This window comes from Bidens hawaiensis, unplaced genomic scaffold, assembly GCF_021521415.1.
Source record: "Bidens hawaiensis isolate Kalapana, Puna unplaced genomic scaffold, B.hawaiensis_p1.1 tig00014098_1, whole genome shotgun sequence".
Classification (NCBI taxonomy): domain Eukaryota; kingdom Viridiplantae; phylum Streptophyta; class Magnoliopsida; order Asterales; family Asteraceae; genus Bidens; species Bidens hawaiensis.
Genome location: NW_027492213.1, coordinates 160,592 through 185,802, shown reverse-complemented (window position 1 = coordinate 185,802; position 25,211 = coordinate 160,592). Strand labels below are relative to the sequence as shown.

Here is a 25,211-nt window from a genome sequence, read left to right as displayed (position 1 = left end):
CAACGAGTCAACACGAATGCATTTAATTTCAATTACATTCATTACGATAACAGAACTAATTAAACAAATTACATATTTAAAGGTATATATAACACTAAAACAATCAAAAATTGCTAAAAAATGAAAACCATTAATTTAGTAAAAAAATATGTACGTAACAGTGGGTGAGATAGAGAAATATATGGTACAAAATTATGAATCACATGATATAATCCTTGAAACACCATGTCTCCTAAAATTATATATATATATAGATAATTAACATTAGTTTATTTTTACTACAATAACTTTTTTTTTATTCTTATTGTTACAACTAGTGTATTTTATTTTGTTCTTATTGTTTACAACATGACTCAAGCTAAAACCCTAACATATATTCATAGGCTCTCATCGATCTTGTAATTATTATTCCCTCTCTTTTCAAAATGCAGCTAAATTGCTACCAAAATGGAGCTAAATTTTGGCATGTAAACGAATCAAACATTCAGTGAACTGTTCATAAATTGTTCGACAGAAAGCTTGTATATATGTTTGTTTAGTAAATAAACGAACGAACATGAACACCATGTTGTTGGTAAACATTTGATTATGTTCGTTCATATATGCATTACAAGATAACTAGGCTTTAATGGCACGCGAACTATGACATACATTGATTTTATGACATGTAAAATTAATCGAGTGTCATAAAAAATTGTCATCTTTTATGAAATTTAAATAAATAATGACACCTAATTTTGTATGTTATCTTTTTAATGTCATAAAAAGTAAAAAAGAATAGCACGGGATATATTTGTGTTATTTTTTTAATGGCATAAAAAATAAAAAAGAAAAAGACGGATATATGTTTGTGATCTTTTTAATGACACACGTTTTTGTGTGTCTATCTTTTTAATTTCGTAAGAACATATATTTGTTTATATTGGTATGTTTGTGTCTGTTTATTTATTGTTGATTCATTTATATTTGTTTGTTTTTTTAATTAATTAATGTACTTGAAGTTTTATATTTGTTTGTTTGTATTCATTTAAATGTGATCATTTCTAAACGAACGGAAACATAAACATACGAACATAAATGAACACAGACATGCTAGTTTTTAAAAGAACGCAAAGAACACAAATATATATTTGTTCAATAAATTAAGTGCTTGTGTTCGTGTTTATTAAAATTTAAATGAAGAAGAACATAGCATTGTTTGCGTTTGTTTAGAGGCTAGCTAAATTGCTGCCAACATACAGCCTAAAATGCATTTTGGCTACGAGAAGAGGGGGAAAATTATAAGAGGAGAGCATATAAAGATATGCTAGCTACGGTTTTTGATTTTGTTGTAATTATTAAAGATAAAATAAAGTTATTTTCATAAAGATAAACTAATTTTAATTTAAATAAGAAAAGGAATTATTGTTACAAAGATACCGTTAACTTGTGAGTGGCACATGATATAATTCCCAACACAATGTTTAGTGTTTAGCATAGGGTACGTTTGATACATAATATAACTTAGTTTAAGTACAAAAATGATTTTAGTATTAGAGTTAAAACGAAGCATACACCCACGAGTTTTCTAATAAAAGATGAAATATAGTAAGTAAACAAATACTAAAGTTTTAAGTCACAAATAAGTAAACACTTCTTTGTATACTACAAATTGTATAGCTACATAATTAAAATTAACTTTGTACTACAACATTTAAATATTAAAACCTTCATTTATGTTTTATTTTTCTAGAACCAGAATGAGTTCTGCTATTGATCTATTAAAATGCTACAAACACGTAACTTTTAGCAATACATATCAAGTCATATTTCAAGTATTATAATTACATAAAAATATAACTTGAGTCGCTAACTTATTCTCCTTAAACCTTTTATTGAATTTTCAGCTTTATAATACATCCACACACATTCACATATTAGAAAAACTAGCCAACATGAACTTCCTTGATCTGCTTCTTCTTGGTCTCATCTTTTGGTATAATAACATGCAACACTCCATCCTTCATCTCCGCCGAGATCTCCTCCACTTTAGCGTCTTCCGGCAGCATCAGACTGGTGTCATATAGCCGTAGGTGGCGGCCGACCAATATTCATCATCATCGGATCCTTCTTCCTCGTCCTTATGCTCACCTCGGATGAACAACATCCCATCTTCGACTGCGATCTTCGCATCCTCTTTTGATAACCCGGGCATTTGAAACTTGATGTTGTAGCTTTCATCTTTCTCTTTGAATCGCCTTACCAGACGAGACGGTGATAAGTTTTCGAGCAATCTGTTCATGTTTGTTGCCGCTTCCACAATCGCATTCCCTAATCCTGGTTTCGGTCAAGAAATAAAAGTAAAAGAAATGTAAAATTGTTCTAGTGATGTGATCATGTGATTAATAAAGAGTTAACTATTTAAAAAGTTAATTATTTAAACTCAATAAAAGAAATATTTTATTTAACGCCCAAATTTTGTATCGCCTTTGACACAAAAATTCCTAATGATTTTCGGGACGGCCTTGTGAATAATGCACACTACACCGATAAACGACTCTAAAGTCTAGGTGGTAATCTTATCACATATGCTAATCTACATTATATTGTATTGTTAAATTTTCAACCCAAAAACGATGAAATAATGACTTTCCCTCTCATGTGCCTGTTTGCGATTACCGGTTAAACTCAAATATATGTAGGTATATATTGTAAGAGGATGGTAAAAGACTTGGAGCATGTTTGAGATTGATTTTGAAAAATGTTTATTGGCTTATAGGCTTTTTCTAGAATTTCTGGCTTTAAAAAAACTGCTTTTAACTTTTCAAAAAACTGAAATAAAAAATATTTTTGTAATTGTTAAACAAATTTTAACTTAATGGCTTTTTGAAAAGCTCAATAAACCAATAAGCATTTTTAAACTCAATCTCAAACATGCTCTTGATTGATTCATTATTGAAAGGGGAAAACTTAGTAGTTCGGTTTTTTTTTTTTTTTTTGTTTTTTCTAACGGCTAATTTTGTTTAACGAAAAAACTAAAACCAAGCCCAACAAGGCAACAATTACTGAAATACCGCAACACTTAGATACCTAAATGGGCCCCGTAGGACCAATAGTAATAAATCGTAATCCTGGGCATGGATTAGGTGTAACGAGTATTATTCAACTTTTTTAATACTTTGGTCGGTGATTCTTATTTGTTTAGTCATAAGAGTCTAACCTGTGAGAGGAGAGAAATTTTGATTATTGTTCTCGGGCGACCAAAGTGATCTCCTACGGCGCCTACGTGGAGAAAACGATCTAGGTTTCTTGGTGGACTCGGAGACGGACACCTCTTTGGTTTCGGGTTTTTCGTGGTGGGCGGTGGCAGAGGAGTAACGGTTGAGGAGTTGAGAGGTGCATGTGAGTGTTTGGAGAGCTGGTGATCTTTGAGAGTGAGTGAGAGTGAGCTTGTTGAGGATTAAACGACGCATAGCCATTGTTGTATGTATGTGTGTTTATGGCGGTGATCGGTGGTGAATATAAAGAAGGTTAGTATGCCTTTAAGGTAGAATAATTAGAGAGAAACGAAGAAGATAAGAGAAGCTTCATGCTTTCTCTATTTGAACAAGAACCCTCTACCTCCTTCTATACCCATATTATATTCATTTTTGTTATTTTTTTTTTTTTAAACGACCAACTATTTGAAATGCTGGTAATCCACTTTACCACCAAGAACCCGAGCTTTTGTATCCGGGAAAAACTCAGTTCCAGGCAGTTCGGTCACATTACCTTCACTAGCAACCCCAATGGGGTAACGAAGCAAGTGACCGGGCAGGTCTTGTTCAAGATTCTCACTAGCATAAAGATCCCAGTAGCGTTCAGCAATTTGGTTTACTTTTTTCACACACTCGGTACTTTCAGGGAGTTGGAATGTGTCATCTAGCATGCCTAAGTGTTCATACCATAGAGCCATACGGAACCCGTGAACCTGACCCCGTGCAGGCTCGGTTCGGGTTGATAGGTGGTATGGCTGGTACGCACCCATGGCTATTTCAGAGTCACGTGCACCGTCCATGGACCGTTGGTTAATGTTTGCAGATCCGATTATTATGTATTCATCGTCAACTGTGTTTAGTAACTTCTGATTAGTTTTACAATAATCAATACAAAAAATCATCAAAAAGTAAAAAGTTTTTTATGTATTAAATATGTCAAAACGGGTAACTTCAAAGTATGGATCAAAACGTGTAGTTGGGACTGGATTGAACCAACACAATTATGAATGTGTTATCTTTTTTTTTTCAGATTAAGACAATTTAAGAGATTCAAAGCATTTAAATACGAGTCAAGAGGTTCAAAGCATTTAAATACATCTTTGCCCGCTCCAACCATTTGAAATGCTTTTATGGGTGTCAATCTTATCGGGTTGAAGGCTTGCGGGTTGGCAAGTTGAGCTGTTCAACCCAAACAGGACTCATATTTTTATAATTTTATTTGTGTCAAAAAAATCCAGCCCTAACCCAAACACGACCGGTTTAACCCATTTACCTAAACATGTCTAACGGGTAGCGGGTGATAACCAAGTTGTAAGCGCGTTAATCGAGTTTGTGGGTTGTAAAAAATGGGTTAACATGTCATAAACGAGGTCGACCTGTTTAACCAAATGTGTTAAACAGATCAACCCGAACACGGCCCATTTAACCCATTTATCTAAACTGTGCCGAACGAGTTGGCACATGATAACCAAATTGTAAATGTGTTAATCAAATTTTGGGTTGCAATAAATATGTGCTTAATCAGGTTAGTAGGCTGACATGTCTAGCTAAACAAGTTAAACAGGTCAACCTGAACACGACCTATTTAATCATCAACAGGATTCAATACGCTCACCGATCATCATTTTGGCATGCACATATATCATGAACCTTCGAGCTTCTTGCGCTTTCAAATAATCAGAATCTGCGTCGGGCTGTTCAGATGGTTCATACTCCCCACTCCTCTTCACCTCACGGTTCCCGAGGCAAAAAAAAGTTAAATAATCTCTCGGGTCATCTTGAAGCCCCTCAGCTTCAAGAGCCTGAACAATATCTTTATACATCATCTCCATAGTCCGCCTTTGCCAATCCAATATCGCTTGAACCGAAGAACTCTCGGGTATACCTTCGGGCCACATCGGGACCACTACATAAACCGTGAACTTTTCGTGCGCTTTGATCTTACTAGCAATCTTTAACGAAAGCTCTTTCGGTATAAGATGCAGCGCACCCACATCTTCGCCTTTAACGTCATCAAACTCCCACGCGTATGAGCTTCCAAGAAAATACTGGTTTTCAATATAGATAAAACGTTTCGCTCTTCGTATTGCGTGAATATACGCGTCTTGTATGCTTCTATCGATTATATTATCTTTCCCACTCACTAGACCTGACTTAGCCGCATCCTCAGGAGAATCCGGGAAACCGAATGCGGCCCCACCATCAATCGATCGGAACACTTGCACGTTCCACGTTTCTTGATCATCCGGAAACATAACGGGAGACGGTGGTAATACGTCATCAAGTTCTCTCAAATTAACAAGAATATCTTTCCCGCCTTGTTTTCTCCATCGTTGTTCAAAATTAAACAAAACATCCCACGCGACGGGTCCTTCGAGTCGGCTATGAATATCATGCCACGGTTCGCGAGGCCCACCTTTGGTTATCGAGGCACCCGTGAAGTTCGGTTGGTGGAAATCGTCATGGTGGGCGGTATCGAGTGTTCTGAAAACCGAATGAAACTGAGTATCGTACCGTCCATCACAGAGATCAATGCCACCAACAAAACTAACCACGCGGCGGCTCGTTGAGTCGCCGCCAGGCGTGGCAGCATCCACCACCACAATTTTCTGGTGGTGGGTGAACATGGTGGAAATTTGAAGGTCCTGAATGAAACTTCCACCGTCATCTGGATTTCGCGGGCATAAAACACAATGAACCTCGGTATCTTTGAAATAGTTTTCGGTATCTTCATCATGTGTCGCCATTAACCCGTCTCGCTTAAGTATATCAACAGACGTTCGATCGTCCCACACAAGCATAAGAACGCGAACGCCCTCGTTTGCTTTCTTTATCAAAAGCTCACCGAGTGTGGCGTCACCTCCCGGTTTTTGTCGCCTCGAATCGCGTATCAAAGTTATCTCGGTGTAAACCGACCACCCAGTGATGTAAATGAAGTGCTTCGCGCTAGTTATCGCATCAAACACATCCTCCCAACATCGATGTGGCTCGTAATATTCTCCGTTAGCGAGGGGTATTTTGGGAATGAAATTATCAGGGACGTGTGCGTCTTGATATAAAGAAACCCGACATCCATGTCTCTGAGCGAAGAACGTGTATGGAACACCGGGGTATTTAGCACTTTTAACGCCACGGTTCCAGTTACGGTCTTGTGTGATATCAAAATATTGTAGTTTTACATGGATTTTAGAACCAGCTTTTATGGGATTTTTGTCTTCGTCTAGAATCTCAACCCATCTGTCTATTTCTTCACCGTCTAAGAGTTCTTCAACGGGGACATAAGCGCGACCGATTAATGTTGCACCAATGGGATTATCATCTTTGACTGTGAATATTACATTAGAAGCTGAGTGAGCACAGTAAATGTGGAAAGACTCGTTCCACTTCGGGTGTTCAGGCTCGTCCTCGATCATTTTTGTTCGCCCGACTCGCGCCTTTTCAAGATCGACCGTTGCATAGATTTTGGGAGTTCCTTTTCCAAATCCAACAGTTTCCTCTATGTTAGCCACAATCTGCAAAAGAAAATTGATGATAATTAAAAAGCTGGTGATTAAAAATACTATATATTATTATAAAATGACACTAAATTATTGAAAGAATAAAAGGAACAAATCATCTAACTTTCTGAATTTTTCTATCAAGGAATCACATTTTTTTAATAATTTATAAGTTTTACGTATAAAATGAAAAACCATCAAACTAGTATGTTTTTAAAATTTTGTATTGTTTACCTACACAAACGAACAATCAAACTAATTTCTTCATGCTTTTTTTTAATTTCAAGAGATAATAAGCATAACCATTTTCTTTTATTTCTAGATTTTTTTAAGATTGATAAAATATATACATGGGTTCGTCAACATATGGTGTTCGACTGTTCAGCATATATGTGTCACACAACATAGTTGCAGGTTATAGCTTTTGACATAATTGGGTAAGGATTATTATATAACACTAATTTATAGTTTTACATATAGAAGAAGCATAGAGTATGCTACATAAAAAATTATCAAACTGCTTTGTTCATATGTTTTTTACAATTTTGTACTGTTTGCGTATGCAAATGTAGGTAAAAGTAAAAAAGGAACAAAACAAATGGTATACCTTGGAGAATATGTTGCCTCTGCCTGCAGAACTAATTTCATCAACTTCATAGATAGTCACATGAAGAGTGCCATGAAGCAGAGTCTCAGCCATTATCTACTCTGCAACATAAGTTAAAAGAACCTAATCACATTACTCAATCATCAAATTGATCATGATAAAACCTAACCGCCTCTTTATCGCGCACGCAGATCGAATTAAATTAACTTGTCCACACGAATCTATATATCAAATTATGAACTAAGTTACGACTTATCAAAACAATTAAAAAACCTCGGCATCCGTTTACTTGAAAATTACTCATTTACATGAATTCGAGGCTTTCAATAACTTAAAAACAACCAAATCAACTTACAAAACCTACTGTAACTTAAAAATTATCAGATCTATGTGAAGAAAAACATAAAATAGAGGAGATCGAAACCTGCTTACTGCGTTAAACAAAGAAACCGAGCTGAATTAGGCCAAATAACTTAACAACAGCTCTATCCAGATTGAAAACCTGCTCATCAACAAAATTCAATAGCAAAATCAACACAGAATCACAGATAAAGTGACACGGTAGCTCAAATCTAAGAATTAATGAACAAACACTTAAACAAATGCATAAAAACTAACTTAAAGTAACCGATCGAAAACTTCTTCGTTAATCAACAAATATCAAAAGCAAAATTAGTACAGAATCACTGCGGTAACTCAAATCGAGCAATTAATTCACAAACACTTATACAAATGCGTAAAAACTTGCTTAGAGTATTGACCGAAAACCTGTAGTTCTAACAGCAAAATTTCATAGCAAAATCAGTAAATAATTACAGATAGCGTGATGCGGTAGCTCAAATGAGTCAAATCTAACGATTAATTAACTAACACCTAAAGAAATGCACAAAAACTTGCTTAAAGTAACCGATAGATAAACCTGATGTTCATCAACAAAACTCAATAGCAAAATCAGTACAGAGTTAGAGATAAATTGATGCGGTAGCTGAAATCTAAGAAGTAGTTTAGATAATTAATAATTACGAAGAAATGCTTGGCGAATTTAGTACGAAAATATCGGAAGGTGTAGAAGATGTGGTCCGAAACTAATGTGTACCGTGAGAAAGGAGACGGCAATCAGAGGAAAATGAGTGAGGGATAAATGGCCCCAAGATATAAAGATTGCAACAATTATTTATGGTGACGAGGCGTCTTGCCCCATACCCGTCTAAAAAAACGTAAACACGTGGATCATTTAACTATTATTATTATTATTATTATACATCGAGTGGAATGAATGAAAGACTTTATTCTACTTTAAGAGTTGATTGTTTTTATAAGGACTTTTATACATAGGTCTAGATTTAAAACGTGTTTTATTGAGGAATAATTTAAACAGAAAACTAACATGAATAGTAATAAACTAGATGGAGGGAAGTAGCGTTGCGTTAGCACGATATTAAGCATCAAAACACTGATAGTTAAAATTTAAAAGAAGAAAAAAAACTGAAGGGAATAAAATTAACAGGAAAAAAAGGGAAAAAAAGTAAAAGAAAAGAAAAAAACACGTAGCACTCAGCCACTCACACTTTAAAGTTTGAACAACTAAAAAAACAAGTTAAAAACTTAAAATGAGGAATTTCAATACCAAAATTTTTATTCATGTTTTAACAACATACACTAGTATTTTACGAACTTAATATCAGTATTGTTTCATTTACGAAACATTTGCTTCGTAAATCAATACAAAACTCAATAAAACAAATTCATAAGTTAGTATTTTTAAAAATCCTACACAAAAGCATGTGTTCACTATAGGTGTAAATAAACATGATTTTATCTTTGATGATATTGTTAATTATTATTATTATTATTATTATTATTATTATTATTATTATTATTATTATTATTATTTTGTATTCTAGTAGGTATTGTAAAGCTAGAATAGGTTTCGTTGATTGGTTAAAATAAACATTTATTTGGTGATGTATATAACAACAAGTTTTTGCCGTAAGGTACCCTAGGAAGCGTAACTTATTCCCCGAGGGCATAGCCGCATAGGGAATGCCTCTTAAAGCATTAAAACTCAATTTTTGTACGGTAAGTTTGTCCGTTCAATTCATGTTTCTTGTAAATGTTTCTAATCTTTGTAAGCACATAAAATTTATTATTTCACATATGTCTAACCATTCGCTTGATTTAAATCATCATCAACTATCGCTAGTCATATGAATTCCATCTTGCATTAACCAAAAAGGGTTGAAACGTTGTTATTAGCTATACCATCAACATGTAAACAAACGAAACAAAATCATTGTTTAACTATATAACCAACAATTTAACATTATCAACAAGAAACGGGTCCTAATCATTGTTTAACAATATAACCAACTTTATCAGCAACAAATAGATCAAAATCATTGTTTAACTGATAGTTAACGATTAACTTCAACAAATTGAGTGGAATTTTCTTCTGAAGCGTGTTGGTTGTTTTGTAGGGCCTTTTATACATAAGTTTGGAAGGGTAGATCGTGTTTAATTGAGAAATAATTTAAACAAATAACTAACACGAGTAGTAATAATTAAATTAGTGGGAGATATTGTCAGGGCCGCCTTTGAGAAAGCAAAAAAAAATTGAATTTTTTTTTGACATTAAGTAATAGAAGTATTTTGTTGGATTTAAACAGTCAAATGTTTATACGGGCTTACTTGGTTATTATAATTTGGGTTGTGTAAAAAGCTTTTGTATAGAAAAAAAGGATAAAACATGTCTCAAGTGAGGGTAGAACCCACAACCTTTTGATTGTGAGTAATACTCATTTGCCACTATAACAAGCAAGTGGTTATATAATTACGTTTAAACATTAAAATATAAATATTGTTTTTAGTAAAAATACATATAATTTTTTCCAGAAAAAAATAATAATTTCGGGCCTGGGGTGTCAGTCCTGGCCGTCGACCACCCAGCCACACCCCTGGGCCGACCCTGGATATCGTGCCATGTGACTGCACGGCATTATTGAAATACAGATAAAAGAAGATGAGGCGACGGTATATTTGTAAATAACCTTTTAACGTAATTTTAACACTTAAAGTTATATTCTTCTGACGCTCTTCCCCTGTCGCATGTGGCGGTTCAGCACCCCGATCCACCACCCATGTACCTTGCCTCGTCCACTCGGCCTTGGCATATACTTTCCTTTGTTTCAAAAGGTAAAGTATGTCAATTTTGTTTATCTAGTTCTATTTAGCATAAATTTAACACTTAAAGATATTTCAGTGACTAGATGATCAATTAGATTTTCAAGAAACGACATTCTTATTGTTATGCATTTCATATAAACCTTTTCTTTTTGTTAGTCAATTTCATGTTTATTAGTTGGGATTTGATGATTATGTTCATGATGATTTGGTTGTCTTGCTTATTGGATTTGGATTTCACAGGGGTGTTTGGGATTCCTTATTTTTACCTCCTTATAGCTTATGACTTATGATAAGTTAAAAAAAAGTGTTTGAGTTTTCTTATTATGTGAGAGAAAATGTTGATAAGTTACACATTTGTAACTTATTTCTCCTTATAAGTTATAAGAAGGTGAAAATAAGGAATCCCAAACAGCCCCCACGTCAAGTGTGTGAATACGTAACTTTTACAAACACGTTAGCAATGCACGGGATAAAGAAGGTTATTCATTTAATCTATATAGCATTATTCTTCTAACTCTTTCACTTGTATACGATAAATTAACCTTCCAATATTTATAATGTTCTTAGTATGAACAACTTTTAATTATATACTTCCTATTATATAATTTTGAACTAACTTTATTTTAATATTTTACTTTTTATATCTTTAGCATTTAATATTTTGTTTCTTTAAGGGCAAGTTGCCAAACAATTATACATTTTCTTTAGAATTTCTTTAACTTTGCTATTTGGTAGCCCCAAAATGATTCATTAAAATGCTACATCTAAATCGATCAACACCAAAATGTTTTGAGTTCACTAAAATGAAGCCTCTTAACCAATCATAGAGCCTTCTATCCAGCCATATTTATAAACATGCTAATTGAAACCGTTGAATCAGTCAACCCTCTTAATGATTCAAGCATGTGTTCGGAACAACCAATTAAATACTAATGTTATCTTGACCCAATTAAATTTAATGTTTATCCTCATTAAAATTGATGTGGGGACGAATCCTACTAAATAGATAGTAGGTGGATGGATATTAGACTATTTGTTGTCGTTGAAATCGGCCTCTGAATTCATCCAATCATATCGTGCAGTGTGGCGCTGACTGGATCCAACCCTTCAACCCTTGTCGATCGAGCCACCAGTGAACTCGCCCCGTTGTCGTTACATCCGTTGAATTCATCCATTCGCGAGCCAACCCATCAATTTTCCTCCTTTAGCCTAAGCGAGCATGCTTTAGCCTAAGCGAGCATGCTCGTTCGGAGTTGCGGCAGTGGTGAAGCAAGGGCGTTGTGACGTTTTTGGCCAACATGGCTCACGCCGGGCCACTCACGGCTGGGGGGCGGACCACAACGGATAGTCGTAGTCTCTTAGAAGCAGATTTTAGGTGTGTGTATGTGTTGTTAAAAGAAAATAAACCTATTAAATGTATGAAATGGTAGAATAAGTGTATAACATTGAGGGATTTTTTTTTCAAATCTCTACGTGAAATTGTTCAATTTTTTATGTAAGGAGTTAACTTCTCTTTAAACTAATTTTAAACAGAATTATAAAATGTTGTCGGTGTCATATATATAACTATTTTAACATCTTTTGCATTAAAATCATAAATATATTAAAAATTCGGCTATCTTATAATTAAATAATAAACCACTTGTTTTATATTTTCATTTTAAAGTAAGATAAAATATATCTTGTATTGGCTTTCACGGTGTTCTGATTGTATAATATAACATTATTAAAGTGTTCTAACTTCTAAGTGGACGATGATGATATACATGTGTCTACATATATATCACGAGAGAATCAGGTTGGAATAATAACATTTATCAGAACAAAACTTATTTGAACATGTTTAATAGGTTTGAAATGATGCGATTAACACACGTATCAAACTTGAATACGTCTCGTTTAACTATGTTATATGTCATGACTATAAAACAGTTTTAAGTTTCATGTATTAATAAAGGAAATTGGTGAAACCTAACCTACTAATTTCAATTATTTAAGAAAATAAACAAATTGCATACCGCACTTTTTTATTAATAGGTTTTATCATGTCTTAAACAGACAATTCAGATAACTTTCAGCAACGGGTAATCTTGTCCGTAATTAATTGGTGAAGGTAGAAGCCATCATTGAAGGTCGGGCAACGACTTAAACAAAAAATCACTGACAAAACTTACCGGCCAGTTCATTAACAATGGATCACCCTTCATTTCCAGTCATTGGAATAAATATGTTATCAACGAGATGTAACCGATGACATTTCACGGTGGACAAACGACAATTTTTAGATTTTTATCTATCAGTCGATAATCAACGATGAATATCAAAAAAGTATTATTTTTCGTTTTTAATATACTGCTTTTAGCTTCATTTGATAATTAATTAGCATTAGTTTTAGTTTTCCCATTTATCATGTAAAAGTTTTCAAATAACTTAGAAAAATAGCAACGGTTATGTACCTGTATCCGATCGAAGAAACGTGTGACACAAAGTGATATTTTCATATTAAGCGTGTGACACAAAGTGATATTTTAACATTTCTTCAATATTTAAGGTGACGACGCATGTGCCCACATTCGTCCAAAAAGAAAGCGAAACGTCATTTTTATAAAAATTAACTATACAACAGTTGTTTAATGTCTTATGTGATTTGAGGGGATTTGTCCATTTCTTCAATTTATCGTTATCTTAAAGAAATGCACGTGGTTATGGTACATCTTAAATAATATCTATGATTTGCCTTGGCACCATAATTTTTCCCTTGGTTCAACTTTTGGCAATCCAATTTCACGATTTTGCCTTTTGGCAACTCAATATTGATGGCGTCAATCGTGTAACGTTGACGTGTGACATGGCGGGTTGAAGTTTTCAACTCAAACGTGACCAATATTTTTGTGTGTAAAATACACAACTATAACCTGCGCATACTTAAAATCGTGTAGCCTAAACACGACCCATAAAGTATTTATCTAAACACGTTAGGCATGTTGGCAGCTTGACGGATAATAATCAAATTGCAAAAGGTGTTAATCGCTTAATCGGGTTAGTGGATCAGCCTATTTATTTGGCTCAATATATTTAATTAAACGGATTAAATATATCAACATGAACACGATCTGTTTATTAAGACATGCCAACTCAAGCACGAGTCATTTATTAAATAGGTTGAATATAATAACCCAAACCTGTTTATGTTCGCATCATGTCGTTGAAATCTCTAGTTTTGAACTATTTCATGTTCAAACACCACAAATTTTCACTATATGCGTTTCAATGTCCTTTTTTTTGCCTTATATATATTTTTGCGTACTAATTATTCACAATTAAATGGGTTTCGTACCGAAAACAATTCATGAGAGCATTCTCATCCTAACCCCTAAAATTTTGTGAGGGAAGTTCGTAAATTATAGGGTGAAGTTTTGAGTGCTTTGTAAGTATAAATTATAGGGTGAAGAGAGAAAATGTGATTTTTTTTAAAATATTTGGAAAATATAGTGACTTTTTTTAAATTATAGGGTGGAGAGAGAAAACTGTAATGATAAAAGTATAAAAAAAATATTATTTAATTAAAAAGAAGAAAGAAATACAGTGTTTTTTAGTGTAATTATAGATATTAGAATGCGGGATAGGTTGAGAATGCCGACTAAGATTACGAGGCGGGGAAGAGAACCACGTCAGGAGAGAATAATGCCTAATTGCCTAGTGTGATGTTTGGAAATGGTCACATGTGTGGGTCTTAGTGTGACCACTTTCTTCTAATAGATAGAACAAAGAAATAGATAAATAACGATTTTGCATTGTTGATATAATAACACATTGTGTGAGTGAGAGAGACCGACTAGAATTTGATGATGCGATGATTTCAAGTAAAAGAAGAGAACTATGTTATTGATAGGGTTGGCTGGTGAGTGGTGATCAATGTCGAAAGGAAAATAAAAAATATATGTAAAACTCATGTATAGTTATCTTTATTTGCAAAGAAAAGTAAGGTGTCATATCTAAGGGGGGTTAAGAAAGAGTTATCGCTCCGGGTTCGGATGCAGAAATTCAATTGTTGACCTAGTTTCATTTAGTGGAAAGTCATTAACGGTGACTTTGTTCATGATTAAATCAAAATATTAAATGATTATTAAGGAACAAGTTGTAAAGATTTTGCCTCGTCTAATCACCAATCCAAATGTGCAAAACACGATACGATATCGAAATGCTAATGATGTAAAGAAACCAAAGTCAACGACATTAAACCAATGTTTTCAGCACAATCATCAGGGCCGTCTCTACGTTTTTGGAAGCCTAAAGCGAACGAAAATGTTGAGGCCTTTTCCAAAAACCACATATAAACCCTCCTCCTTTACCCGAGCTTGGGACCTGCAATAATAAATTAATAAGTTTAATGGCGGAGTTAAATTTTTTTTTTTTTTTTTTTGTTGATATGTTTAAATGAAATTTATTCTTCTTGCTTTCTTTGATACAAACTGTTTAATTAAATATTCATAATTAAGTTCTTCAAAAAAATCTTTTTCAATCGACAACATAACTAAACCATTTAATTTTTCTTGCAACATTGTATATCTTAAGTAATTCTTAATTAGTTTTAAAGGTTCATCACTATTCATATGTTCGTTATTGTTATCTTTTAAGTTTGTTACATATTTTAGCAAAGATCCTTTTAGTGACTGCATTTTAACTTTTCGTTTTTGTTTCTTTAACCTTTTAGAATAACCCGACTCATACTTCCTATTTCTATTTGACATTAAAAATTCAAAAGTAGCAAACAAGTTCACAAATAATCTAACTCGGGTATCAAAAAGCTAAGTGCCTAAGTATAAAAAATTAGGAACAGTCAAAATTCACAAATTGCAAATAAATTTAAAATAAGAAGAAAAATAGTGTACCTTGAAAAAATGAAGACTACAAAATAGGTTCAGAAGAATTCAAGTCCTGGTCGTGCTCAGAAGTTCCGAAAAGCCGGCTGCTTGCCTGATCGGTGAGTAAATTTTTCCCTTCGCTTCTCAGATTCACAAAAATACAGGACGGAGCCTTCAAAGAAGCGTTAATGAATTTCAGATTTCGGACTATAAGACTTTGAATTAATGAATTTCAGATTTGACAATCAAGTTTCTCAAATTAAATCTTACAATCAATTTAGGGGTGGGTGAAATCAGATGAAATCCTCATCTTTAATACATCAAAACAGACAGAGAGAGAGCCGTTGTAACTTGCAGACTTGGAATCTGTGACGATGAATCCATCGACCCTTCGGTTCTTACACAGCAGCGCCGCCTCCGTCAGTCCCTTGCCCTAGAAATAACCATCGACCAACAGATAAGTGATAAGTATAATCATGGCTTTTTTATTTAATGTTAAATTCGTAAAATGAACGGGAATGTGGAATCAATTTGGGCTTTCTACTTTTCAATTTGGTGGCCCAACTGTATAGTTATATTAAGCCCATATTATATTAAAAATTGAGGCCTTAACAAGTTGAGGGCCCAAAGCCCTACCTTGCTTTAAATGGCCCACGGGCCGCCCCTGACAATCATATGGCTTAAATGTTCAAACCACAAATAAATCCACCATAACTGAAGAGGTTAATGAATTTAATCCTAAAATCAAAATGAATCTAGAATTAACAGTTATCTTACATGAAAATTAGCTTTGCTTCATTATAATATCTTCAAATCTGGATCTGGAATAGATAAACATTAATCGGGTGATGACTGGAGAGCTTGGTTTTTTTGATGAAAATCACCAGAAATTTTTCCAAAACAACTAAGAGAAAAACATTTTCGAAGTAGCGTTACTTCCATTAAATAGGTGACAGAAAAATAAGTTGGCAACCAAAAATGGCAGGCAGCGTATGGCCCATACAAAATTCAACTGTGTGCCTTACGTTGAAGGGTCTGATCAAAATTTCCAAGTTTGGCCTAGGCTACGCCGTTAGCTAGAATTTTACTAATTTTTACTTCATGGTTACTGCTTATTTCTTACTACAAGTGCTCCAAGATACTCGTTTAAGCTTCCATTGCCTACATGTACACAACTACTGCACACGGTCATTGCATTCAACACGATAGATCCATTAAAAATATAGTTGAATAAAAACATGCAATCAATTGCATTCAACTACTGCACACGGCTTTGTACCCATGTATGGTAAAAACACTATAGTTGTAACTAGAAAAATATACAATGATATATGAATGCTTTTTATGTACGTGTATTTTGGAAAAATACAGATAAAAAATGACTTTCATAAATAGAGCTAGCTATCGAAACAACTTGCAACTCAAAGCTCGGTTTGTATAAATTATTAACTCCTTAAAAAATCAATACGATTATGCTCAAGCTCGTTAGATGGCATAAGGCCTAGCTTAATATTGTTGAAGTTGGATAAACGCTGAATATTTGCTCGTATAAAAGCTCAAGCTGGAACGACTCAAGTCCCAGCTAACATTTTGATAATTTGATATCATGCTATTTAAATTTGTAAATTTTAGGACTGTTAAAAAACTTTTATAAAAAGAAACTTCGAAAAAGCTATCAAAGCCGAGAAAACAAGGCAACTCAACGTCAAGCTGATTCGGCTCAAGTAACTCGTTCACATTTTGATAGCTCGATGTTGAATTAATTAAAGATAAAAAATGTAAGATGTTATTTGAAACTTTTATAAAAAGGAACATACGAAATCATCAATACCGATAAAAACAAGGCAACTTATCAACCCACAGGGCTGACTCGTGTTAGAGGCAAGGCGAAAATAAGCTAAGTGAGAAATATCAAGTCGAATCCGTCTTAAGAGTCTTCAAACAATTAACCAAATAAAAACAACCTCAATGCAACCAAGCATCTCAAAACAAACCAAATGCTAGCATAACCAACTACAACCTATGTTCAGTTTTGCTCTTCCGCGTATCCCGATTCCCTCTCCTCTTGTGCAGCAGCCATTAACTCATCAAAATTTTCAGTCTTTCCGAGCACAATTTCAATCTAAGCAAATAATAATAAAAGTAAAATACCTAAGATTAACGATCGAAAAAAAATGTAAGTCACGCAACAAGTTTTAGAGAAAAAAACAAGGAAGAATATTACATACAAACTATACATTTACAATATGTGACAAGAGTGAAACGTTTTTATTTCTATACAATGATACTTACCTTGGCTTTCTGGACCGGTCTTCCCCTAGATTCACCATTCATTTCAACAGTTGACGTCATTATTTCTACACATTAATATATCAAGAATATTCAAATATAAATCTAAAATAACACATTTCAGTAATTGATTTACATAACAAGCATAACTTACTCTTTTCAACCGCGAAGCCATTGTTCTTCAAGATTTCGGCCACAGTGACAACAGTCGCAATTGCTGCAACAGATATTAGCTTCATATCAGCAAACAAAACCATATCATATATTCAAATGTTAACAATCTTAGCAGCATATATTCCAATTTGCTTGCATACTCTTCATTAGCTCCATAAACTAAAAGGTTTTCAAGACCAAAACACAAACTGTCACAACATTACAGAAAACTCACATTGGGATAACATTGCATACATCTGTTAATGAACAGAACGTGGAGTGACCATTTCGTGAACCGTTGGCGGGAGTTCGTTCATGTCCATTCATTTAACGAACATGAACAAATAATTTTAATAATTTTGTAGGCCCAACACATTGTTCTTCACAATATTCTTAACTACTTTTAGCTCAGTTATGCTCGTTCATCCACGTTCAGCAATGTCCATCCATTTACGTTCGTGAACAGTTCATTTATATTGTTAGCAAACGAACATAAACAAACACAAACACGCTCATTCTCTTAACGAACAAGAAAACCATGTCCATTTAATATCCGTGTTCAGTCGTTTGTTATACGAATCAGTTCAATGACAAGCAATATAATTATCGAAAGCAAAACCGAAAAGGTGTAATTAATAAATATAAAAAGAATAATACCCATTCCAAGAGCTGAAAGCTCAACTTCATTGTGCTGCTGCATGTACCTCTGCAAATCAAACCAATTTATAACAAAATACACAAAAACTGTAAACAAATTCACAATTAACAACATACATACGGAAACAGGGTATTTGATTGAGATTACCTTAGCGAGATTGACGTAGAAGAAGAGAGGCTTTTTGGTGTTGGATACTTGAATTCGATTTTTCCGGTTGGAATCAGATGAGACGTTGATGTTGTTTATTCCCTCGGTTATCTCTTCCATGTTCTCCGACGGATTCCAACTCTGCAAACCCTAGCCCCCAATGTTATTGTGTGTCAAGATTGAGGTGTAGTTAGTTATATCTATTGCATTGCTGACTTGTACGGTATAAATTAAATTCAGTTTTTTCCTTCTCTTTTTAAATGACTACTTTCTTTGTGTTTTAAACCACTACTCTAGACAGACTATAAAAATAGATAAGGTTGGCTGATCTACACCCGGTAAAAGACCGTCTTTTATATTATGTTGTTATATGTTTATAAGTATTTAACTATTTATTATACTAAGTGTTTTAACATTAGTACAGAAGGTGTCACATGATGCGGTGATTTTGATCAAAATGTGTGGTCCTCGAACCGTATGGGCTACTTGCCTCGTATCAAATGGCAACATGTTTAAGGTGTAGGTTTAAGGGAACTGTATCTCTTTGACAATGAAATCGCACATTTTGTCTGTTTATTTTTTTTAAGAAGAACCGTATCATTGAAAATTCCCAACGTGTAATGTTGAATGATTTTAAGTACTTTCCGAACATTAGAATTTTCAAAGGAGTTAGCTATAGAGGCGCACAAAATGGTTCAAAGTACAAACCAGGTCTGCATTGAACGGTTCGGGTTGGTCAACAAAGAATCAAAAACGATTTCGTTTGAAACTGATCTCTTATAGGATCAAAGATTTAAAAGTGAAGTTGAAACAAGAAAGAATTAAATGTAAACCATGATTCAAAAATAAGTAAGTTGTAACGATATCGAGAACATTAAATGACCAACTGTAACACTCTAGGCAAATCCTACATCGACCGTAAACAAGAGTGATTATTGATTCATATAAAATGTCATTTTTCTCAAATTACCAACACGTTTCGGGTATTTAGTTGACTGTAGAGCAAATGGAAACTCGACAATTAAGAATGCTCAAGTGGAAGCTGATATAGGATGGGTGACCTCTTGAGGACCGTGAACAAGAGTGATTATTGGTTCATATAAAATGTCATTTTTCTCAAATTACCAACACGTTTCAGGTGTTTAGTTGACTGTAGAGCAAATGGAAACTCAACAATTAAGAATGCTCAAGTGGAAGCTGATATACGATGGGTGACCTCTTGAGAAGTTTCCATTTGGACAACAAAAAACCACCACCACCACCACCTTGAACCACCACCATCACTGACGCCGTCAGTCTCCACCCCATCACCACCACCGTCACTACCACAATAGCCGCCTCCACCACCGCTGCACCCATCACCGGTTCAAACTCAATCCCAAACACCCCCTTAAACCCCTTTGCGCTCTTCATTCTCGGAGGCTACAATTCTACAATGGCTGACATAAAAAACAGCGGTGGTGGTTCAGTCCGACGGTGGGTGCAGCGATGGTGGAGGTGGTGGTTACCAACTAATAATAATACAAGTTGAACATAATTACACAAAACTATACATATTTTGAATCTAGTGAAAAGCAAAATAATAAAATAAAACACAAATCAGAAGCAAAGAACATCTATCTATCTAGTACGAATAAGAAACCAAAGCTGGCGTATAGTCCGAAGCGAACCATGGCGGAGCTCCGCCACAACAGCTCCCTCGGCACCAGAGCCACATCGTCTCCCAGGAAACGCGATGACGTCACTTCTCCTCTCTGGGTGCAGTGGGTGCAGCAGTGGTGGCGGAGGCGGCTATGGTGGTAGTGACGGTGGTGGTGATGGGGTGGAGACTAACAGCGTCGGTGATGGTGGTGGTTCAAGGTGGTGGTGGTGGTTCAGGGGAATAATTGTAAAAATTATATTTTTTCAAGAATTTAAAAATATGAACGGGAAAGGTAGGAAACATAAAAAAACATAAAAAAAAAAGTCTCTCAAGATGGTTTTTGAAAAAAAAAAAGTTTTAGAAAAATCTGAACTTTCCTCCCAGATTACAAAAAATTTGGACTTTATTTCATTATTTCTCCAAATCTCGTCGCCTACCTGACTTTCTTTAGAAATTTGGCATGCTACCCCTATATTATTATCTTTTCCCAAAACGTCTTGACAGTCAAATTTTAAATAATATAAGAAAAAAAGGACTACTTTGGGAATCCTCTCTCTAAAAAGAGCTATTTTGAGAATTTTCCCAAAACAAATCCGTGAGTTCATGAGTCATGGGCAAAACAGACAATCTTTGTGAAACGAGGGGCTGGATGTTACAAAGCAAAAAATGTCGCACAAGCGAAATATGTTGTCAAGAGCATTTAATGCAAATTTTATACTCAAATTCGCCCTCTTAATGAATATGTAATTAATATATTAAATATTTTCAGTAGCATATCCTAAAGAAAATCAGCGAGCTAAATCCATGTGAATGAACCCGATTTGTGTATCAAGCTAACATACAAACTTAAAGATTAATAATAAATTCAAATAATAATAACTAAAACAGATAATAAAGTAGAAGGAAAAACTGTTACCATACAAATTTATATATTGAAAACATATAAAGTCGAAATAAATGTGTAATTAATGCATTAAATATTTTCAAAGAACAATTATTGAATGTTCTTCTGTTATATATGTTGCATGTGATTTAATTTATCAATAAATGAAGGAATATTAGTTTTAAATAATCTCAACTATGTCATATTGACATATAACAGTTTTAACTTAGCATTTGGCTGTTGACAGTTCCAACTAAGGGTGTATTTATTTCCAACGATCCGTGACTAGCGGATGCCCGTTAGTTTGATGCTTAAGTGGCACGCCTAACAGATGTCATGTAATGGTGCCACATAGATCTTTTTTGATAACAAGGCATGCTACGTAAGCATCAAATTAATGGAGTAAACCATGTGGTTGGTCGCAGACCTTTAGAAATAAATACACCTTTAGTTGGAACTTCAATCAGCCAAATGCTAAGTTGGAAATACTATTTGTCAATATGACATAATTAGATTATTTAAAACCAATATTCCATAAACGAATTAAACATTGAAAAAAAACTTAAAGTTGCATTTACTCTCTCTTTTCACATGTTTTCTCATAATATTGTTTAATACAAAGACAATTAATCTACAATTCCGGGTATAGTTGTATATTGATGGTTTAATCTGAATACAAGATAATGAGATAATAACAATAAAAGTCTAATAACCATTTTATGACTAAAACCAAACTACAAAAATTAATAATAAATTAATTGAATAATATTTATAATTGATATAGAATCAACAGAAAAGTTATTACAATATAAAGTTACTAGGATAGTGACTCGTGCTGTACACGGGTGAAAAATATTTCAAACGTCATATATATGTAGATATCATAAGATTAATGAATGCAATTGTTATTTTTATAAAAAATAAAAAAAGATAACGCATACTTAATAATATAGTGAAATCAACATCCGAATTATCTATACTTACTAAAATCAACATTCAAGACATAGAAATATTACAGATGCAAAAAATCAAACTTTTGCGGTAACATAAAGTAAATATTTAAAAGAAAAATTTGCAATCTCTAAGGAATACTTGGTACTATAAAAGTGTATAGTGGTTTAACCTGAATACAAGATAGTGAGATAATATCAATAAAATTCTAATAACCATCTTAATACGCATGCATGCTAGAGATATAATAATGACTAAAACCAAACTACAAAGATTAATAATAAATTAATTAAATAGTATTTATAATTAATAATAATATCGACTGAAAAGTTATTACAATATAAAGTTACTAGGTTATTGACTCGTGTATGATACGGGTGGAAATATAGAAATCGTCAAGTAAACACGTATATAATTTCAAACGACAAGTTATTTTTTGATATTTTTTCGAGACAACAATATGATATTTAATTGCAATTCATATTCATACGCAAAACAAAGTACTGAAATACATAAACATATAAAAAAGTGACGTTACATTGTAGAATGTTTAAAATATAAATGATTCAGGCTTCTTTTCTTCCTGGACCGGGAACATAAATGATCCAGGCTTCTTTTCTTTCCGGACCGGGAACACGGTTGATGACATAAACATTCATACAACAATCTAACAAACATAATGACTAACCGATTACGAAAATTGCTTTTACATTTCATGTGAAAGTCTTGCACCCTACTAAGCTGAAGCATGTCTATAGCGCATTTAAGAACCAGAACCAAATCGAAACATTTTTAAAATGCCATGTTTTGACCAGAATCAATTGATACATTTTGAGAATGAGTCATTTAAACTCGAACCAAATCGATATCGTCTAAAATTAACCTGGTATGACCTAAATCAAATCGATTCGATTTTAAAAAGACCCGTTGAACCCGAACGAATACCTTTTATATTGACTCGTTGACCATAATTAAACCGATACCCTTTTAAAATCATCCATTTTGACATGAGCCAAAGCAAATCGAAACATTTATGAAATGACCCATATTAATAAATGAAAATTGAAATCACACACTTGAATATTAAGAAGAAAAATAAAGGGTAACACATACAATGTTCTTAGCTTTTGAAATCCTTTCTACCAAATGCGAATTCATTATTACTGGTTGTGAAGATCCAAAATAAATAAATAAATAAAGCTTCAATTATTTCAATCCACCTGAATTAAACTGATACCCTTTTAAAATAATTCATTTTGACATGAGCCAAAGCAAATCGAAACATTTCTAAAATGTCCCATATTCATAAATGAAAATTAAAATAACACACTTGAAGATTAAGAAGAAAAATAAAGGGTAACACATAATGCTCTTAGCTTTTGAAATCCTTTCTATCAAATACGAATTCATTATTACAGGTTGTGAAGATCCAAAATAAATAAATAAATAAAGCTTCAATTATTTCAACCTACCTGAAAGTTGAAACTCATGTGAACATTTCACTTAATTAGTGAACCCTTCATACTCTTTCATTTTTCAATGGACACTTAAACCAAACATCAAACAAACTAAATACAGATTGAAACGAAACTAAATTGAAAAAAAACTAAAACAAAACCGAAAACTTAAATAAAACCAAATACCAATAAAACTAAAAGAAAAACCAAAATGAAACTGAAAAACTAAAACCGAACCAAAAACAAAAACTATAAAAACCGAAACAAAAGGCTGAATAAAGTTAAACCCATCTAAAACGAAACTAAAAAGATCAAACCGAAAAGAAACAAATTTATAAAAACTAAAACCGAAAAACAACCAAAAACCGAAATGAAACCAAAATAATAAATAACTACCATGAAACTTTGAAAAGAAAACCCCAACTCATTAAGGAACACATGCATTGGATAATAGATTAAAATATGTTGAATGTAGTTAAGTTAAATGTAATTTAATTTAATTTAATTTAGAATTATTTTACTAGCATAAAATTATAAGAATGAATGTTATTTATGAAAAAAGTTATTGTTTTATAATACTATAAGTAAATATATTAAAATAAATGACCTCGTAATAAATGCGCAATTAATATATTAAATATTTTTAAAGAACAAATTCGGAAGAAAATTAGCGAGCCAGCTCAGTGTGAGCGAATCAGATTAATATTTAATATAAATATATTTTAGATATCTTAGAATTAAAAATACGCATAATTGTCATGTCTCTGTAGACGTTTCGTTATATTGTTATTTAATGCCAATATATTTAAATATCTTTGTATATGGCACATGTATAGTATATTTTGTAAAATGACATTATATAAAGGGTACTGGCATTTCATTTTCCATAAAGTTTATGACAAATATGGGGCTGGAGAAGAATAATCATGAGAAGGTGGAATTGTGTGCTAGGTGTTTGAGGGTGTGTTGTAGTCATATGTGGAAGACAATTGGAATTTATGACGCCGTTATGCATTCCTGTTTAAGGATCCTAAAAGACAAGTCTAGTTTCTTGGTATGCCGAGAAACGATCACCCAAACCAACTCATTTGTCCTCTTGTGGAGTGAAATAACCATCACTCTTAAAGACATGATGGTTTTAAGTGGTTTTTCTATTTTACGAGTTCTATCGACCTCTTATGTCGAGCGCCTAAAGAGGTACGTTGCTTTTCATAAATCAAACAAAGCTTACAAAAAAAAAGTTAGATCTTTTTTAAAAAAGATATCTTTTTGTGCATGGATAGAAAAATTCATGCTTAGAAAATTAAAACGCTCATGAATGCTAGGCGTTATTAGCTTTATAGTTATCAAAGTATCTTTTCATGTTTGTAAAATACACAATTTCTTCTCTAACTTTTCACCTGTCTATTATTATGTTGGCCACATGGCGGAGAATTGCTATTATGTCTGCTGGCCTAGCAACTTTGTGTAGAGATCTCCCCCTTTTACAAAATGTTATTTTAGATGTTCAACAAGGCACTAGAGATATAGTTGTGCAGGAGGTATTTTCCCCATGTATTGATCAACCGTGATACATGCCGCACAATCGTACCTTTAACGCTTTGTTGGACATCTAAAATAGCATTTTGTGAAAAGTGAAGGTC

At 33.4% G+C, this 25,211-nt stretch overlaps 2 protein-coding genes and 1 pseudogene across 2 annotated transcripts; all 3 read right to left on the bottom strand.

Annotated features, from left to right (window-relative positions):
* Positions 1 to 1,925: 1,925 nt before the first annotated feature.
* Positions 1,926 to 3,458, bottom strand: LOC143545920 (26.5 kDa heat shock protein, mitochondrial-like; annotated as a pseudogene).
* A 200-nt stretch (positions 3,459 to 3,658) lies between these two features.
* On the bottom strand, positions 3,659 to 7,441 carry LOC143545899 (phospholipase D alpha 1-like). Its single transcript, XM_077037688.1, has 3 exons — positions 7,341 to 7,441; positions 4,852 to 6,748; positions 3,659 to 4,086 (listed from the first exon to the last, which is right to left on the bottom strand). The coding sequence occupies exons 1-3, from the start codon at positions 7,431 to 7,433 to the stop codon at positions 3,659 to 3,661; spliced, it is 2,418 nt and encodes an 805-aa protein (XP_076893803.1). The 5' UTR covers positions 7,434 to 7,441.
* Positions 7,442 to 17,354: 9,913 nt separating this feature from the next.
* LOC143545919 (uncharacterized protein At2g34160-like) lies at positions 17,355 to 18,794 on the bottom strand. Its single transcript, XM_077037698.1, has 5 exons — positions 18,636 to 18,794; positions 18,488 to 18,536; positions 17,832 to 17,894; positions 17,681 to 17,745; positions 17,355 to 17,510 (listed from the first exon to the last, which is right to left on the bottom strand). The coding sequence occupies exons 1-5, from the start codon at positions 18,753 to 18,755 to the stop codon at positions 17,415 to 17,417; spliced, it is 393 nt and encodes a 130-aa protein (XP_076893813.1). The 5' UTR covers positions 18,756 to 18,794; the 3' UTR covers positions 17,355 to 17,414.
* Positions 18,795 to 25,211: the final 6,417 nt, after the last annotated feature.

Bases quoted from the DNA above. Each gene is read 5' to 3' on its own strand.
- LOC143545899 (XM_077037688.1), bottom strand. From the start codon at position 7,433: ATGGCTGAGACTCTGCTTCATGGCACTCTTCATGTGACTATCTATGAA. The intron at 6,749-7,340 runs GTATACCATTTG...TTTCTTTTGCAG, and splicing joins GAGGCAACATATTCTCCAAG to ATTGTGGCTAACATAGAGGA. The intron at 4,087-4,851 runs GTGAGCGTATTG...TACTAAACACAG, and splicing joins GCATGCCAAAATGATGATCG to TTGACGATGAATACATAATA.
- LOC143545919 (XM_077037698.1), bottom strand. From the start codon at position 18,755: ATGGAAGAGATAACCGAGGGAATAAACAACATCAACGTCTCATCTGAT. The intron at 17,895-18,487 runs GTATTATTCTTT...TATCTGTTGCAG, and splicing joins GCTTTCAGCTCTTGGAATGG to CAATTGCGACTGTTGTCACT. The intron at 17,746-17,831 runs GTAAGTTATGCT...ATTAATGTGTAG, and splicing joins TGGCTTCGCGGTTGAAAAGA to AAATAATGACGTCAACTGTT.